General features: G+C 45.1%; 1 protein-coding gene across 2 annotated transcripts in view; it reads left to right on the top strand.

Annotated features, from left to right (window-relative positions):
* Nucleotides 1-20,238, top strand: part of LOC310786937 (glutamate receptor 1-like) — a gene marked incomplete at its 3' end in the record, with an annotated part of 287,668 nt that overhangs the window by 112,765 nt on the left and 154,665 nt on the right. For both annotated transcript variants that reach the window (XM_083648279.1, XM_083648280.1), the window contains one exon: nt 4,627-4,866. In XM_083648279.1, coding sequence (XP_083504405.1) covers nt 4,627-4,866 — 240 coding nt within the window. The remainder of the gene's footprint in view (nt 1-4,626; nt 4,867-20,238) is intronic.

A 20,238-nucleotide genomic window follows, 5' to 3' on the forward strand; every position in this document is an offset into this window, starting at 1 on the left:
CAGCCCTCAGCACCCCCTCCCATCCCCACCTAACCACCAACCCCCCCCACCTCCCCCCCCCCCACAGACCCAGACCGCCCTCTCACCATCACTGAGGAGGAGGTGCGCCGGTCGTTCCTGCGTATCAACCCTCGCAAGGCGGCCGGCCCGGACGGCATCCCCGGGCGGGTCCTCAAGGCCTGCGCCCACCAGCTGGCAGGCGTATACACAGACATTTTCAACCAGTCTTTCTCCCTCCGACGAGTTCCCTCCTGCTTCAAAGCAGCGACAATCATCCCCATTCCCAAGCAGCAGAAAGTGACCAGCCTCAACGACTGGCGCCCAATAGCCCTCACACCAATAGCCAGCAAGTGCTTTGAAAAGCTGGTCATATCAAAGATCCGCCCCACACTCCCCCCGGACCACGACCCGCTACAATTCGCATACTGGCCCAACAGGAGCACAGCGGATGCAGTAGCACACAGATGCTCCACACCGCCCTGTCCCACCTGGAGGGGAAGGACACCTACGTAAGAATGCTGTTCGTGGACTACAGCTCAGCATTCAACACCATAGTACCCTCCAGGCTGGTATGCAAGCTCAAGGACCTGGGACTTAACACAGCAATGTGCGACTGGATCCTGGATTTCCTGACAGACCGCCGCCAGGTGGTGAGGGTGGACAACCTCACCTCCTCCCCACTGACCATCAGCATAGGAGCGCCCCAGGGGTGCGTCTCCAGCCCCTTCTGGTATGACCTCTACACCCACGACTGCGTGGCGACTCAAACCTCTAACACCATCGTGAAGTTTGCAGACGACACAGCAGTCGTGGGGCTGATCTCGGGGAGCGACGAGACGGCCTACAGAGAGGAGGTGGAGGCCCTGGAACAATGGTGCCAGGACAACCACCTCTCTCTGAACGTCTCCAAGACCAAGGAGATCATTGTAGACTACAGGAGGGGGGGGGGGCGCACACCCCCCAATCACCATCAACGGCACAGTGGTGGAAAGGGTGGACAGCTTCAAGTACCTGGGAGTCAATATCCACCAGGACCTGACATGGGCCGGCCACACCGCCACTGTCGTCAAAAAGGCCCAACAGCGAATACACGGACTCAAGCGCCTGAAGAAATTTGGGCTAAGGAAAGAAATCCTCAGGGACTTCTACAGAGGCACCATTGAAAGCCTGCTGACTGGCGGCTTCACCACCTGGTACGGGAACTGTACCACCATGGACCGCAGGGCGCTACGGAGAGTGAGACGCGCGGCACAGCACGTAACAGAATGTGAGTTGCCAGATCTGCATGAACTGTATAAACAGCGGTGCCTCAGGAGGTCCCTGAAGATCATCAAAGACACAAACCATCCCCACAACAGCCTGTTCTCCCTGCTACCCTCAGGGAGAAGATACAGGGTTCCGAAAGCACGCACAAATCGCTTGAGGAACAGTTTCTTCCCGCAGGCCACGAGACTCCTTAACATACACAAATAGTGTAGTAGCCGCACTGTACCGTACTGTAGCTGCTACCATTACGTATGTCTAACGTTTAATTGTATGTTTAATAAGGAATATGCTATTTGCACCTGTATGTCAAATACGCCGAATTTAAAATGCCGAGTTTAATTGTATGTTTAATAAGGAATATGTTATTTGCACCTGTATGTCAAATACGCAGAATTTAAAATGTTTAAGCACGTCTAAAGTATGCACCCGACACGTGCACCTATGTGCAGTGAATATGCCACTGTCTCTGACTTGTCTTATCACTATACTGCCTTATGCTTGTTGTGTCTCTTGTTGTTTTTGCACCCATATGCCCTGTTATATTTGTTATATTTGTACTATTTGCACTATGTTGTAAACGGAGTCCACAGCACAAGAATTTCACACGTGATACTTGTACCATGGAGTGACAATAAAAATCTTGAATCTTGAATCAAATCACCTGTGTGCAGTGTCCCAGCAGAATCACTCTGCACTTCAAGAGAGACACACAGGCACACAGAGGAGAAAGACTGTGCAGCTCAACTCAACTCATAAAGATGCTACTGGTACTGTATAAATGAAATTAATGAATGAAATTAATAATGATAAGAAATGTTTGATTTGTCATTGAAATTAGAAATAGTTTGAAAGTAATTTTGTTTGATGAATGAGTAAATGATAAGCAGTATTCAATTGGAGTGCTTAAGTTTGTTTTGGATTATTTTCTCTGATTGAGTAAATTTAACCTGTACATTTTTGCTTGCTTTGAAGGTTTTCAACCTGATTCATCCTGATCATTCCCCCAACAAGACAAATAAAAGTTGGGAAGAGGAAAAGAGTTGTCCCTTTGCATTCTTTATGGTTGACCAGGCCATTTTCAAGTTTGGGCAGGAGCTGAACAAACAAAACCTATGATAACTTGACAATGCTGCTGTTTGGACGTTAAATCTGCAATCGTGGTGACGGCGAGATGAGTCTTCTCCCTCATTTGCCTTCCCTGATCCAAAAGGTATCATGAAATCATCATGGTATTCAGAAAGTCGGCAAAAGAAAATGCTGAATTATGCGAGTTTCCAGCCATTACGTTATGCACGTAATGCCGGAGTTGGTTGAAGAGGAGGCGCATTGATTGATGCGATTAAAATATCGCCAGACACCAGTCAAACCTTAAAACGAGGGAATTAATCTCGTTCCCCAAATAAATGAGGTAGTCTAAAGAGAAAACATGATGGAAAAAGTGGTCTGCTGTAGGCTATGCCTCTCCTGATCTGCTACACCCATGCGTGCGTGCTGTTGTCTCGCTATGAAAAACATCGACACTAAAGTTTCTTGATTATACAGAGGTAGGCCTACAAAAAATATATTGCCAGGCGCCACTCTTCAATTCGGCATATATATAATCCACGGAGAGGTTACTCAAGTGAATAAAATGTAAATTCTGGATGTCAGTTGCCTGTTATCCCCACTGGTTATCTTCTGTCTTCTGTCTTCCTTCGTTAAAAGTGTATGTTTGGGGAGGTACGGTGGTGCAGTGGTAAGCACTATCGCCTCACAGCTCGAAGGTCGTGGGTTCGATTCCCACCTCGGACGATGTGAACGCTGAAGGAATGCGTGCCCGTCCGCATGTCCTCGAGTGCCCACCGCCCGGGTGGGGTCGTCAAAAGGGCCTTTCTGTGTGGAGTTTGCATGTTCTCCCCGTGCCTCCCGGGGGTTTCCTTCATATAGGAACCCCTTCACAAAAACATGCAATATCCTGGTTGCTAATGTGGTTCCTCCTCTGGTCGTTAAGGGCGCCTGTTCAGAGGGAGGGGAACTGGTTGGAATAGCGTGAACCTCCCACGTGCTATGTCCTACCGGTGAAGCTTCCTCTGTCAGGTGAAAAGCGGCTGGCTGACTGCCCATGTCTCGGAGGAAGCATGGAGCCAGTCTCGGCTCTCCCCAGATCGGCAGAGGATGGAGTAGCAACCAGGATTGAGAAATGAAGTGAGCACTAATGGGGGATAAAATGGGATAAAAAAATTGGGGGAAAGAAAAAGAAAAAGAAAAAAAAAGTATGTTTGGTTAAAGATTCGCTAAAGCCGTTTCCATGCACATACATCGCATTTATTTTTATCGATAGCTTTAAATGTTGTACATAGCCCTCCATGGCATAGTGAAGTACTTTCTGATGGCTTCTAGATGATATCAGGCCTCAAAAAGTTGTTTAGAGCCTCTTGGAATATAACTTTGACAGTGACGGCTGCCATTTATTCTAGTCAGCATGCCCTGTGTTTGTCCGAGTGAGGATGGGGGGTGGGGCTAGGGGTTCACCGATCACGTTTTTTGCCACCGATCACCGATCGCCTATGGGAAATATCTGCCCAACCGATCACCGATCACCGATATATAAACTCCTCAAAGAAAGTTTGGAAACGTTATTTTAGATTATTTCTCCCCTTTAATAATACCAATTGGCATTGTATTTTATATCATTGGAAAGCCTGATTACTGATAGGGCTTTTTTTTTATTTAATTAAAATTTTTTATAAAATAGGGCCATTTGAATAGCCCTGATGTAGACAGTCACTGGATAATTTAGTCAGTGTTGGTAGGGATTCTAGGCACATATTGATAAATGTTCTGTGCTGTAAACATGTTCTGTGCTATAAACATGTTCTGTGCTCCATGCAGGAATAAGTCCTCAGACCCAGTTATCTTCACAAGTGAGGACCACTTTTATGATTTTTGAAGCGTAAATGTGATTTTTTATACGCCTCAAAAATACATAAAATCCCATACAGAAATCCCATTGACTTTGCGATGAGGGAACCAGGAAGTGCATAACATAAACACTCTAAATTGCCCCTATAGCTTACTTCCTGTTGCAGTGTTTGCTAATACAATAGCTGACAGGAAATAAGCTAGGTTTCAAACTGTTCCCTAGCAACACAATTCCGTGAAAACTGTCTATAGATGACGAGAGGTATGTTTTGGACGTACAGTATCCTAGATGGTCATGTGTTGTTTTGATGCACTGTTAAAGTCGTGTTTGTGATTTTGAAAATAAAGGGGTTTCACTCTCTCCCTCCCTCTCTGTCACTGTCTCTTCTCTCTTTCCCTCTCGCTCTCTCTTTCTGTCTCTCACTGTCTCTGTCTCGCTGTCTCTCTCACTTTCCCCAGTCTGCTCCCAGTTCGCTAAAGGCGTGTACGCCATCATGGGTGTGTATGACGTGCGCACGGTGAACATGCTACTGTCGTTCTGCGGCTCTCTTCATGTGTGCTTGGTCACGCCTTCCTTCCCGGTCTCCACCAGTAATCAGTTTGTGCTGCAGCTCCGCCCCCAGCTGCAGGAGCCCCTCATGGCCCTGCTACAACATTTCTACTGGACACGCTTTGTCTACATGTACAGCGCCGACTCAGGTGAGACAGACGCACACACACACACACACACACACACTCGTTTAACGCTGCATGCAATGCAAATTGGGGACGTGCACAAGCGCATGCCTGTTAGGGGTGTCAAAAATAATCGATTATAAGATGCATCGCGATGCGGACCTGCACGATTCTGCATCGATTCACAAATGTCAAAAATCGATTATAAAAATATATATATATATATATAATCAAATAAAATATAATGGAAGTACATGCAGTTGTTTATTTTAATTATGGATCATAATACAATGCAATTCTAAATACACTTATTTTAAAAGTAGCCACACAGTGAGAAAAAAGAAGGTGAGAAAAAAAATCATGTATTCGGGAAAAAAAGTGATGCATCGATTTAAGATGCATCGAGATGCATCGATAATCATTATCGAATCGAATCGTAGCCCTCTGAATCGTAATCGAATCGAATCGTGAGGCCAGTGAAGATTCACAGCCCTAATGCCTGTTACAATTGTACTCGACATGCATGGCGTAGGTGTGCCACATGCCAAACCAGGCGTTTCGGCGCAAAATGTGGGGACAGATGGCATTCTCCTATCGTCAGCATGCGCGTATTGACTTTGCGCTAAGAGCTTTGAAAAGCACCTATTAAGCGCAAAAATACCCCCCTGCGCTTGAGCGCACCACAATGGCATGACGTGCCATGCCAGGACATCAAATTCTGCTGCTAAAATTGGGTAACCAGCAGAATTTTGAGTGAGGCAATCAACTCGCAAGAATGTGATAAAGAAACCTTTATCACATTGCAAAGAGGGGTTAACTCATTGAGTGCCATGGACGTCTTTCGACGTCCAATTAAATAGTGACGTAGAGTGCCACGGACGTCTTTCGACGTCCAATGCGTTTTTTGACGGTGGGACGTCGATCAAAGCCTTCCGCATCTCCTGTACAACTATTATAGCTATTGGAGGTCTATAACCTATTTTACAGAACCCTTAGGTGGCGACAGTGCTCTCCAGGTTAACAGAAAGGCAGAGAAAAACAGAGAATAAGTCGTTGGGCAAACGGAAATCGCATCGCATCCGTATGCATCGATATGCATGAAGCGTTTTAACGTTAGATGTGCCTGCAGCAGCAGCAGCCAATCTGCTCCCACAATTGAGCTCCTCCATGTCCGCTGCAACAGCCTATTCGCATGATCAGCCGTGGAGTTGTTTTTATTCTCAACTGGAAGCATAGGAGCCGGTGACAAACACACGCGGAAGCTGTAAAAAAGCTGGATGTCGCGACGCGCACCCTTCACAGTGCAGAGCAAACTCAGCAGAGAGCCACCTCCCATAAGGAGGAGTGTGCAGTTGAGAGGGGGGGGGGGGGGGGCACGCAGAGCAGCACACACACAACACCCAGACAGACCCAGGCAGCAGGACAGGGTTGGCAAACGCAAGCCAGAGTCAGTGATGTGTTTGAAATGTTTAATTTCACAAAAGGGCCATTATCTCAGCTTCTAGAAAAAAAAGGCTCTTTTTTGTTAAATCAAGCTATCTTCTCCGGCTGATAACTAAAGAACGGAAAATGATATCAATAAACCTGTTTTTGCTGATGATAGAAAAGAGTCTCATCGTTCTTTTTGCGTGTTCATTGTTTACATAGTAATATCACACAATATTCTGTGGGCCTCGAGAAATCACTGAAAAAAGCTCTGAAACTCTGGCACTGGGAGCGTCCGTTCTCCAAAAGTGGCTGGCACTCAATGAGTTAATGGCAAATGAATTGAAGAAACTTGGACATTGTAGCCTAGTTACTTTACTTTACTTTACTTTACTTTATTTAATTTGGCAGACGCTTTTCTCCAAAGCGACATACAACAGTGGTAAAAACAGTACAGGCAATAAAAAGTCAGGAAATACGATAAATACATAATAGCATAATAAAGTATAGAAGTATCAAAATAGTATAAATGTGGCATCAGAACAAAAAGTACAGTGTACGTAGAATATAACAATCAAGACTTAAAGTGCCATCGTGACCAGTGTACGGTGTCATTGATAAATATCAGACATACAAACGTACAATCAACGTTAAAACTCAACTATTTCCCTTCCTTTCAGTAGAGAGTTACAGTAATGAATGCGTGATAGAACCAGAGCTCTGTGTGCTCGGACAGATAGGGTCAGATATTTTTTTTTATTGTACAAGGTGTATCTGCATGATCAGGCAATTGAGGCTACCTGCACTTTGTGGGATAATTGGTCATCGAGCATCATGACCCCCAGGTTAAGTTAAGTTAAGTTAACTTTGTGGGATAATTGGTCATCGAGCATGACCCCCAGGTTGCGGGCGGACTGTACAGGAGCAAGTTCTGTTGATCCAAATTTGATGTTGATTTGATGTTGAATGGAGAGGTTGGCTGGGATGATAAGGAGTTCAGTTTTGGAGAGGTTGAGTTGTAGGTGATGAAGGTGCATTGCAAGGTACTTGCAATGCACCTTCACCTATCCCATAACCCGGAGGGTCGTTGGGGCACCAAACGATCTTTCGACAAGCTCCATCTCTCTCTGTCCTCGGCACGGCAGCTCTCAGTTTAAATAGAGTCCACTGTAAATCCTCCCATCTTTTCTTTTGTCTCCGCCGTTTCCCTGCTGCAAACACGTTTTTATTGTCCCGCCCATCAACAAAATAACCCGAATTGCATCAAATCACAGATGTTTTAACCAGGGGTGTCATGCAAGCCAACAATCTGAGGGAGTGAACTCTGGCGCCGCCCTATGAAAAATTTGGGGGGTTGGAAGCCAGATTTAGAGGAATATCTCATTTTAAATTAACAGACTGAGTGTAACGGCGTTGTGTAGGTGCTACTTGCAGCAACCCATGTGTAGGGCTTGCCCAGGGGTGGATACGAACCGCCGACCTTCGGCTTGGGAGTCAAAGACACTAACCACTCCACCAAGAGAGCTAGCTCCCTTGGCAGATCTGATTAACATGCCTTTATACTGGGGAGTGAGTTTAACCAATCCACTCGCTACCACACTGGACTCACGAGGAATCCACGCTGATTCACCTCGGTTACATGAGCAGGTGTAACCATAAGGCTATTTTCCAAACTACTCAGCCTCCTGGAAAGATCCATAATCACCAGACTAAGTACATTGCCACTGCCCAGGCTCAATGGACTTGACAAAAAAGGGAGACCACACATTTCAAAGCAATGTAACACAATGTTTATTTTGGCTGGTATTGCCTTTTCAGAAGGTAGAAATCTTTTCTCTTCCATTAGTCTCATCTAGTGTCCTCTAGAGCAGGGGTTCCCAACCTTTTTTGTGCCAAAGACCAGTAGATACATGGAAAAAAAAGTTGCGAACCGGTTGTCAATTTTAATGGTTTTAGTTACATATATATTTAGTCACCAGGTGGCGACAAAGGGTAAATAACAGCCTTTTGTGTTGTACTGTATGTAGCCTATACAGTATTTATGTTTTTGTTTTAACTACAAACATAAATAGACGTCAACTTGAAACTATGTTTCAACTACCATACACAGCCTATAATATTATAGCCTATGTTTATATATAAAAAAAAATCCTCTCAAAAATCTGTTACAATGGGCATGACGCTTCTGGTTTTAACAGGTATATGATGTGATGGTGTCGTTATGAGATAGGGATAATATATACAGACAATACATCCAAATTACGCATGGGGAAATTACAGTATATGCCTCACGCAAACTGTAGGCCTATTACAGGGACTGCAAGACGGGAATCTGATTGGTTTGATTGATGTAACACCCAGGCATTGCCAGGCCACACCTGTGAATAGTTCTGGTGGTTAACACCGCCCAAATCCCGTTTGCGCCATGCATAAATGACTTGGCACGTCTCCAATCTGTTGTGATGAGTTGCGCTCCCCCGCGAGTATTGCATCCCCACCATATTTTGGGGCTGTTTTAACTTAAAAACATGTAGGTCACGTCTACCCAGGCCCGCGGGAAGTAGGGGTGCTGCAGGTGCTGCAGCACCCCCTAGATTTCCCCCCCCCCCCCCCCAAAAAAAAATTTTTTTTTTTTTTTTTTTTTTTTTTACAAATGTAATTAAAAATATTTTGCAGTGCACTATGCTCCTTTCTTGTTTAAGAATGTTTCGGGAAATGAAAATGTAGCCTATTTAAATAGAATTATCAACAATAACAATCAAGGAAGTTACATGCTTGTAGGCTATAGAGAAGAAGAAGAAGCGCGCATGCACGCACATGTTGTGTTGAACCAACCAACAACCAATACGAATTGTTTAATCTGGCAATAAAGAAATGTGAACTTGACATGCTATTTTAATAGCCTACTCAAAAATGCACCTCCCACTATACAGCAAAGAGAGGAGTCAATGTTTCTTAATATATGCCATTCAGATCAGAATAATTAGTCTAGTCATTAAGTTTGCTGATAATATTTCTGTCATGTTAAGTCTGTGTCATGTTAACTGGTGTATTCAGAGCAAATAGGGAGATATAGAGCATTATCATCATGCTATATATCTCCCTCTTTGCTCTGAATGAGTGAGAAAAGGAGAAAATACTGAATAATTACATCACAATAGTATCCTAATGTTAATTTAAAATGAGATATTCCTCTAAATATGGCAAAAAAATGTTTAAAAAAAAAGTCAAAATTTTTTTCGGCGGGGCCCTAGCGGGCCCCACCGAGAGTCCCTTCCTCCCAGCACCCCCTGCTTAAAATGACTTCCAGCGGCCCTGCGTCTACCCAAACAATTATATCATTTTTAAACAGGTAAGTTTCTGTATAAATCATTACAATATGCTCCCGTGAGGTGGGGATGCATTTGGCGGCGGGGGTGCAAAACTCGGCATAACACCTGGACACTTGCGCGTGGCGGACTGCTATCATCCTGCAGAGACGATAGTATAAGGCAGGCACAAACAGGTGCACAAAGTGCAAAAAGCGGATAGCACCTGTACCAAGATAGGGCACATTCTCTTTTAAATTAAGGAGGGAAATCGCATGCGTACTTCATGGCACAATTCAAACAGGATTAAAAAATAATTTTCTTTTGCCGTTCACCACCACTCATATTTTTTTTAGGCTGGTGTGTAGCTGAAGCAGGAAGTACTGTAGGCAGTGACTTTGGCTCTCTATCACATTTAGTATCTGCCCAGGAACCACCGGTGCAGTCTGTAACATAACTGTCCGTAAAAGTCTGTCTCTGCGGTGTCGTCCATCTAATGTTATTGCTCCTCAACATCTGCTGAGGAGACGTTATCTGTAACAGTCTGTCTATGCGGTGTCATCCATCTAATGTTATTGCTAGAAGTTCCAAGTTCCAAGAAAAGTGTTGTGTAATGTATCTGAGAAGTCAATTGGACCATTGTATGATGAATGAAGCTATGGCCCTCTCTGTTATTGGGAGAATTCATTCAAGAACAAAGTATTTGTCAAGAATATCTAAGTTCCTGGACAAGAAGACCAGGCCAGGACAACCACCTCTCTCTAAACGTCTCCAAGACCAAGGAGATCATTGTAGACTACAGGAGGAGGAGGGAAGGGGGGCGCACACACCCCAATCACCATCAATGGCACAGTGGTGGAAAGGGTGGACAGCTTCAAGTACCTGGGAGTCAACATCCACCAGGACCTGACATGGGCCAGCCACACCGCCACTGTTGTCCAAAAGGCCCAACAGCGACTACACGGACTCAGGCGCCTGAAGAAATTTGGGCTAAGGCCAAAAATCCTCAGGGACTTCTACAGAGGCACCATTGAAAGCCTGCTGACTGGCTGCTTCACCACCTGGTACGGGAACTGCACCACCATGGACCGCAGGGCGCTAAGAAGAGTGAGGTGCGCGGCCCAGCACGTAACAGGATGTGAGCTGCCAGAACTGCAGGAACTGTACAACCAGCGGTGCCTCAGGAGGTCCCTGAAGATCATCAAAGACACAAACCACCCCCACAACAACTCCCTGTTACCCTCAGGGAGGAGATACAGGGTCCCAAAAGCATGCACAAATCACTTGAGGGAAGGTTTCTTCCCGCAGGCCACGAGACTCCTTAACATACACAAATAAACTCCCAACAATCATGTAGTAGCGGTACTGCAGCTGCTACCATTACGTATGTGTAATTATGTCTATGTTATTTGCACCTGTGCAAACAGAATGTTTAATTATGTTTACATTTTGTCTATGCTATTTGCACCTATGTGCAGTGAATGTCACTGTGTCTGGCTTGTTTTTATTGCTTACTGTTATTGCTTGTTGTTTCTCTTGTTTTCCTGCACCTATATGCCCTGTTATTTTGCACTATGTTGTAACTGAGTCTACAGCACAAGAATACAAATCTTGAATCTTGAAACCATGAGGACTTCAGCTACGTCTTTAATCCACTGTCACTACCTGTATATCCTGGTATAGTGGTATAACAAAAAGATCAAAAGACAGGCTCCAAAACCCAAAACAAGCTAATGAGGGTCATCCTTGGCCTTGGTCCAAGAACGCACATTGGCCGATCCCATTTTAACTCATTGAGTGCCAATGACGACAATCGTCGTCAATTGCTTTAGTGACGTAGAGTGCCAATGACGACGATTGTCGTCAATTGCGTTTTTTGACGGTGGGACGTGGATCAAAGCCAGATCCATCTCCTGTAAAATTTTGGGGCATGTTGAATGTGTATAACCTATTTTACCGACCCATTAGGTGGCGACAGTGCTCTCCAGATTACAGAAAGGTCCGGAAAACAGCAGGAAAAACCCCCGTGATCAAAGAGAAACCGCTCGTGCTGCAGCCAGAGCCATAGAGATGGCTCTGACTGCAGCTGATGTTGGCTGCGAACAGCAGTCAATCCGCGCACACAACTGAGCCCCTCTGCCTCTGTCTGTCTGCATAGTTTTTTCACACGATTAGCCGCCAGAAAGGCAGCACCCGACGCTGAAGGGCCAAACCTTTCCCTGCAGTCCGGTTTGGCATTTCCGTGTCGCGCTGGGAGCCGGCGCAAAAAAACGGAGAGCTCCGAAAATAGACTGGGTGCGTGAGGCTGTGTGTTAGTGTGGGGAGGAGTTTGCAGCTGAGGGGGGGAGAGGGGGGTGGGGCACGCAGGCACCACACAACTACACCACGTCACTACATCAGAAAATATTATCTTCAGACTCAGTGAATGTGCTTGAAATGCTGCATTTCACAAAAGGCGGAATAACTCATCTTCTAATTTGAAAAGTGTCTTTTTGCTCAAAACAGCCTATCTTCTCCGGCTCATAACTAAACAACGGAAAGTGGGATCAATAAACTTTTTTTTGCAGATGATAGAAGAGAGTCTCATCGTTCTTTGTGCGTGTTCGGTGTTTACATAGTAATATCACACAATATTCTGTGGGCCTCGAGAAATCACTGAAATCGCTCTGAAACTCTGGCACTGGGAGCGTCCGTTCTCCAAAAGTGGCTGGCACTCAATGAGTTAAAGCGTTGAATTGGCTCCCCATTGAAAATAGAGTTAAACAGTTCAAACTTATCATGGTCTATAAAATACTCCATAAACTTTGTCCTAATTATTTTACGAAGCACTTTCAGTCTTTTCGGGACACTCATAGCCTGAGCACAAGGGCTAACTTGAAACTTGAAACTACCCAATCTGAAAAGCAAAGTTGGGAGAAGTGCATTCCTCTATGCGGGGGAGGGGGGGAACAAAATCCCAAATCCGAAACTGGCTCCATGCTTCCTCCGAGACATGGGCAGTAGCCAGCCGCTTCTTTTCACCTGACAGGGGAAGCTTCACTGGTAGGACATAGCACGTGGGAGGATCACGCTGTTCCAACGAGTTTCCCTCCCTCCGAACAGGCGCCCCGAATGACCAGAGGAGGCACCACTTCAGCAACCAGGATATTGCATGTTTTGGTGAGGGCTTCCTATATGAAGGAAACCCCCAGGGGGCACGGGGAGAACATGCAAACTCCACACAGAAAGGCCCTTTTGACGACCCCACCCGGGTGGTGGGCACTCGATGACATGCGGACGGGCATGCACTCCTTCAGCGCTCACAGCGTCCCAGGTGGGAATCGAACCCAGGACCTTCTAGCTGTGAGGCGACAGCGCTACCACTGCACCACCGTGTCCCCTCTAAAGGTCCTTACACATCAAGAGAGATGCAAATATACGGCACGAAATTGCGATGCGAGTTTTGACCCACCTGTCAATCACAGCCACAGATGTGTACACGTCGGAAGCGAATTTTTGAAAAATCGACCGTGGTTCGAAAAAATAAACACCGCAATAACGCTGGGCGAAACTTCGCCGTTGGTATGCACGGTTGCATTGACTGATATAGGTTCGGAAAATATTATTGACGTGCGAATTAATCGCACGAAAAAAACGTGTTCGGTGTGTAAGGACCTTTAGGGTTAGGGTTATCCCTGACTGTTCTGTTCTATTTTGTTTTGTATGATGTTATGTGTTACTGTATGTCCTGTTCTTATAAGACGACGGACCATGTTGGAAATAAGTGTTTACACTTTTACATGTACAGTATATCCCTTGCATTTTGTTGTTCTTTATCCAGAATAAAATCAATCAATCAATTGCTCCTCAATATCTGCTGAGGAGACGTTAGCTGCACAGGCAGATTAGGAGACAAAGGGCTCATGGGCACATATTGTAGCTACTAAGGCCGCAAGGCTTATTCCAGGCTTTCAGGCTATATGTGACATGCGGTGCATGTCTCCTCTCCTCCTCTCCCCTCTTCTCATTTCCTCCCCTCTCTATCCTCTCCTCCCCTCTCTCTCCTTTCCTCTCCTCTCCTCCCCTCTCTCTCCTTTCCTCTCTCATCTCCTCCCCTCTCTCTCCTCTCCTCCCCTCCTCTCTCTCTCCTCTCCTCTCCTCCCCTCTCTCCATTCCTCTCCCTCCTCTCCTCCCCTCTCTCTCCTCTCCTCCCCTCTCATCTCCTCTCTCTGTCCTTCCCTCTCCTCTCATCTCTTCTCTCTCCTCCCCTCCCCTCTATCGCTCTCTCCTCCCCTCCCCTCTCCCTGTAGTCAGTTCATTCCTCTCAGTAAACAGAGTGTTGAGTGCCTATTTTCTGCTTGGCTGCTCATGTACGACTCGCTACAACAGCCTCTCCAATACCGCTGTGTGTGTGTGGGCAGACACTCCAAACAGAGCAAGATCAACAACCCGACCGTTTATTTATTAGATAACAAGCTTGTTTTGACCCTTGTCTTTACACACACACACACACACACACACACACACACACACACACACACACGCACGCACGCACACACAAAACACAAGGCTCAAGAAGTTATTGACCCCAACGCATCCCATAATGTCAGTCTTGTTACCATGGAGACAGCCTTGCAGCCTGTTGTCTGTACAGTGAATGAAGTCTGTTAAAAAATACAGTAGAGACCAGCCCACTCGGCAGATTAACATGTCGGCATTGTCTGTTTTAGAATCCAAAGAAATGTAAGATGGAGATTTCTGAAAGAAAATGCATAGCTTTTTTAGATTAGATATGTGAATATTTCACATTTAACATAGCCCTATCTTCGCAAAAGCGGTAATTTAGTGTTTAACGCTGTGCGCAATACAAATTGGGGGCCTGCACAAGCGCTGTTATAATTGTAGGCCTACTGGACATAGGCGTGCAACATGCCAAAGCAGGCATTTAGCGCAAAAATGTGGGGATAGATGGCATTAGCATTGGCATTAGCCAGTGCGCAATTACTTTGCGCTAAGAGCTTTGAAAAGCACCTCTTAGGCGCTAAAATACTCGCTGCGCTTGAGCGCACCATAATCTCCGCGCTGCGCAACGCAGAAACGTCATTACGCACGGACGTGCCACGCCAGGACATCAAATTCTGCTGCTAAAATTGGGTAACCAGCAGATTATTCAGTGAGGCAATCAACTATAATTCACTGAGAAAGTTTTATCACATCGCAAGGAGAGGTTATGGTAAATTAAATGAGAAAACTTGTACATTGTAGCCTACTTGCAATAGGCTATTCACCTTCACCTGCTATAACCCGGAGGGTCGTTCTGTAAACTACACTGACAACACTTTGTCCTGGCGATGGAGTTGTCGTCGTCCTCCTCCTCCTCCTCCTGTCTAACTGTCCAGAGAACTGGGAGAGCTTTTACATGTTTGTCAGTTCCTCTGTTCCCTAAATATCAGTCTTGTCTTTTGTCTTCTTTTTTGTGTCCCACCTCGACAACCTCAAGGTGCCTTTGAGCGCGCCTGATATAACCATTTTTATCATTATTTATTCTATTTTTATTTAATAAAAAATAAAATAAACTGGCCAAACAGGAACCAGTAATGGCGTTTCCTGAAGCAACGAGCGGTAACGTTGTTAGTCGATTAAACACAGCCATAAGTGCAGTTATTGTGGACTCAATAAAATCAATTACCGTAAACAAGAACAAGAGGATGCACAGGCTGAGTTTCTAGGCGGGGAAGACATTTTCACCGTTCTTCCGACTGGATTCAGATTTGGCGATGCTGATTGATGATTGATGAGGCTGAAGGAGTTGTCTGTCAAGACAAGTACTCCTGGCTGGAAGACCAGACTGATACGTAGAGCAAAACTGAGATCACGTTATCGAGATGGCTACCTTTGAGCAAGGCATCCAGAGGATGGATGGATGGATGGATGGATGGATACATAGATATAAGATATATACTGATAGATAGATACAGTAGATATGTTGTAAACATTGGTAAATATCACTAAACCAATGAGAGGGAAGCATAAACTCGCATGAAGAGCTATGAAATTGAATTTGAAAACGATTTCCGGCGTTTGTGTGTGGGTGCGTCCGTGTGAGCATGTGTGAGTGTGCCTGCGTCCTTGCTTGCATGTGTGTGTGTGTGTGTTCATGTCCTCTGTCTGACTGGCTTAACTGCTGCTGCCTCACTGGTCTTAATTCTCGCTACCACACTACTAGAAACACACACACACACACACTCGATAAAAGCAGACTAAGAGTGAGAGCGAGACAGACATGAAGAGAAAGAGACAGAACGAATGAGAGGCTATAGAGACTAAGAGAAAAAGAAGTAGAGCGAGAGAGATGTTACTATTCACTGTATTCATCTTTTTCACAAGCTACTGTAAAGCTGAGGAGAAGTTGACTCTTTGGAGGAGCCAATGTGACCTAGACCAGCCAATCACAGCACAGAGAAGATGATTTTGATTTTTTTGATGTATTTATTTACGTGTCATGCACTCTAGGCCAGGGGTTCTCAACTGGTGGGTCGGGATCCAAAAGTGGGTCGCGGGGCCGTTTTTGAGTGGGTGTGAGTGATGCGTGTATGAAAAAACGTTCTTCTACTCTTTGAGAATGCCGGTGTCTTTCAGAGGCTGTAGTGAGCTCACTTTTAAAGCCAGAGTGAAGAGACTGGTATCCTCTGAAACTAGAAGGCCTAAGGGCCTGTGTCCACCTAGCGTCTTTGCCGGCCCTGCAGCTCCCATATGCAGCTTGGCTGCTGCGCGGCCTCGCCCACAGCTCGGCCGCTGTGTTGCCTAGCCTGCCCTATTGCCATGCGCAGCACACAATTGCTCAACTTCGCATCACTGATGACATCAGGGGCAAAGGTGATGGGCGTCAACGTCCTCCTCCGCCCGCCGCAAAATGCTGATGTCAGCTGTCATCAGTCGGACTGGGGGTCTTCCCCAGCACCAGAAAACCGATCCGCCCCCCAAGCCAGCCACCATCTCCTCGCCACCAAATCACTTTACTGTCCAGACTGCCGACTTTCCTCCATGTCCTCTTTTCCCTCCCACCACGTTAATCATTGGCGACTCGATAGTGAGGGAAATCTTTTTTAACACAATCACACACTGCTTCCCTGGTGCCACATAGTCCCCATCATTATAGACAAAATCCTGGTCCTTTTACCCTCTCTTCCATCCTCCATAACACAAATAATCGTCCATGTAGGGTCAAATGACGCATCCCGGCGTGAGTCTGAGCACAGAAAATAATTTTAATCTCCTTTTTAAGGGCAGCGGAAAGTCCATTTTTATCAGTGGCCCCATTCCCTGTTTCGGCCGAGGGTCGGAATGTTTTAGCCGCATCCTCCATCTGCACACCTGGCTTAAATCAGAGCTTAAAGCAGAGCTTAAAGCAGTTCCCACAGCTTGTATTTTATTGATCATTTTAACTTATTTTGGGACCGGGCCCCTCTGTTTAATAGAGACGGGATTCACCCTAACAAGTTTGGTAGCCAAATGCTGCTATGCAATATCCAGCATGCGGTTCTGTCCGTCCCAAGCGCATGCCTGTTTACTGACCACTTCCAGCACTCTTCCTCACCTGCCACATCTCTGGTCAGCGTGATGCCCATCTCCTGCACTAGCACCCCCTATCACCCACCGCTGGTATCGCATCCACCAGTCCATTTCAGTCCAGCGCTTGCAGGCAAGCTGAGAGAAAATGGAAAAAGGATGGGCTCCAAATCTCCCTAGAAATTCTGCGGGACAGTTTAAAAAACTTCCAGAGAGCAGTTAAAACTGCTAAAACAGAGTTCATAGCCAACCTTGTATCAAAAAATAATCACAGGCCTCAGGTTCTATTCAGTACATTAAACACTCTTATAACCCCATGTGACAAAGCTCACATTGTGTCATCACCCGCAATCTGTGAAAACTTTTTGTTCTTCATAGATAAAATCTCCGCTCTCAGATCCTCACCCACCTCCGTTACCCTAGACCCCTCTGTTCCTCCTACATGCACAGCTGTCCTTGACCAGTTCAAACCGATTTCTCTCTTCTCATTGTCAGATGTGGTTCGCTGTCTATGACACACGGGCTCCCCCCTATATAGACAGTGTTCCCCCTCGCCTCCTCAAAGACGTTTTTAGCACTATCGGGCAGAGTATTCTCGCTCTGGTGAACTCTTCACTCAGTTCTGGGTGCGTTCCCCTTGTCTTTAAGCATGCCGTAGTGCAACCCCTGATCAAAAAGAAAAATCTTGACCCCTCTGTCCTCAACAATTTCAGGCCAATCTCCAAGTTGCCTTTTTTATCAAAAGTCTTGGAGAAAGTAGTTTTTATTCAACTGCAATCATTTTTAGATAATCATGGCATCTACAAAAAGTTTCAGTCCGGTTTTAAAGCGCGCCATACCACTGAAACAGCCCTTTTAACACATTAACTGCCAACAGTTTATCCAATACAGTAGTTAGCCAAGGTTTTTTTTGAGGATTCTGGCTCATCTTTCAAGAGCCGAGGATTATTTTCTGCTAGGACTTTGTGAACACAAAATATCTAAAAAGAACTAATAGAATGTGTGCTTTCTCTGTCTAAAAGAGTTAGTTTTTATCATGTTCTGTTATAGGCATTAGCAGTTGAATACAGCATGGTTTCAGCGTCTGAGAAGGAAAGCTGAGATAAATGCATTTTTGTGAAATTCGATAGAACAGGCAGAACAGTCACTTTAACCATTTATTTTTGGCATCAGTGAGACATCAGACATCTAAACAATAGTTCTGAACAGTAATTTCCTCCAATATAACAGCACCCCCACAGCACCCCGCAAACTCCTCCCTCCGTGGGTGTGGCTCTGGTGGCTCTGCAGCGTGTGTAACAGGCGAGTCTCTGTTGCCTGTCTGTGCTGCCTGGCGGCCGCTCGTCGGGCAAGTCTGGATCGGGCTCGCTCGTTTCTGGGGTTTCGGTTGTGATCTGGGATGAAGCTGCGAGCGATTCTGGGCTTTCTGCTACGTGTTTCAAAGTGTGTTGCACCCAGAGTCTATTTTTGGAATCCCCCACCGTTGTGCGCCAGCTCCCAGGGCGAAAGCGTTTTCGCCAAACCATTCTCATGAGAATGGTTTCCTCACTCTTTCCTGCTGTTTTTGCTCGACTTTCTCTAATCTGGAGAGCACTGTCGCCACTTAATGGGTCGGTAAAATAGGTTATACACATTCAATAGCTCCCATATTTTTATAGGAGATGTAAGAGGCTTTGATCCACGTCCCACCGTCAACATTTTTTTTTTTTTTTTTTTGACGAGTTAACTCGTCGACGGCAGTCAACCGTTGGTTTCTGTTTGACGAGTTAACTCGTCGACGGCAGTGAACGTGTTAAGAGTTTTTTTTTTTTATATATTTTATTTTACTTTTTCAGAACATAAAGAAAATAAAACAAGAACAGGAGAAAAGAAAAGAAAAAACAGATATACATACATTCAACATTACAATGCTACAAAATGGTGCTACCAGTCAGAAAATGTGCTTACAAAACGATAAAAAAATTAATACTGTGCAAAGGATCCAAAAGAAACTCAATTACCGCTTTTAGCCTGATCGAAATAGGTCAGGAACGGGTCCCAAATAACACAAAATGTCCTTAAAGAATTTGTCCTCTGGAACCTGAGTCTCTCCATACGTATAACTGAGATCATGTCTGTCAGCCACAGCTGAAAAGAAGGTGAAGAGGAGGACTTCCATTCCTCCAAAATTAGTTTCTTGGCGACTGTCATTCCCTGTGTCAGAGATTGCTGCACGGCCGTTGGGAGGAGCAAAGAGGACTCCGAGCAGCCGAAGATGGCGAGTTCCGCCTCCAGTTGGAGGGTTATTTTGTAGGCCTTAGAGTACCAGTCAAATATTTTAGTCCAGAATCCTGATAGTGAAGGACAAAACCAAAAAGCATGGGACAGTGTGCCCTCCGACACCCGACACCTATCACATAGTGGTGAGACCGAAGGATATATCTTGTGTAACCTATGCTTGGAGTAATGAAGACGGTGAGCAACTTTAAATTGGATAAGTTGATGTCTGCTATTAACACATTCAGTGCCACATGGTTTGCCAAAAGGTTGCTATAAAGTGCCACATAGGCTCCAATGCATTTTAAAACAGTCATATAATTTCTTGTGCTGTTCTGATATAGGGAAGCAATAGCTTATTTGAAACTTTGGACCCTTCTGTTTCATTCAGAAAAACCCCTATGTTTATAAACAGTTCCATCTTGGCAATATATGCCTCTGAAAAAGTGTGTTTCAATCGAAAATTGCATCCAGAAATTAGTTTCCGAGATAAACACATATTTATGAAAAAAAGGCCACAGAATGAATTCTCCTTTGAGTTGAACATCATGGTATACCTCAAATGAAAGGTTATACTCTCTCCTATAGTTTGCAGAAAATAGGATTCAAAATAATGTTTATTTTATTTTCTACAAATATTTGTAAAGAGGATGGTCCAACAACAAAATGCTCACATTTATGGGGTCATGCTGGATATTGAAGTCTCTATTTACATAGGGAAACAAGATATCACTTTTTTTTTCTTTTTTATGAAACTACACATTGAAAGCTTTCATTTGATGTGTAACATAATAACAATATTCAAAACACAACATGTCCTGCACTGTTTTATCTTCTTCACATGGACCTTCAAAATAGT

Source organism: Poromitra crassiceps, assembly GCF_964638095.1.
Source record: "Poromitra crassiceps genome assembly, chromosome: 1".
Classification (NCBI taxonomy): Eukaryota; Metazoa; Chordata; class Actinopteri; order Beryciformes; family Melamphaidae; genus Poromitra; species Poromitra crassiceps.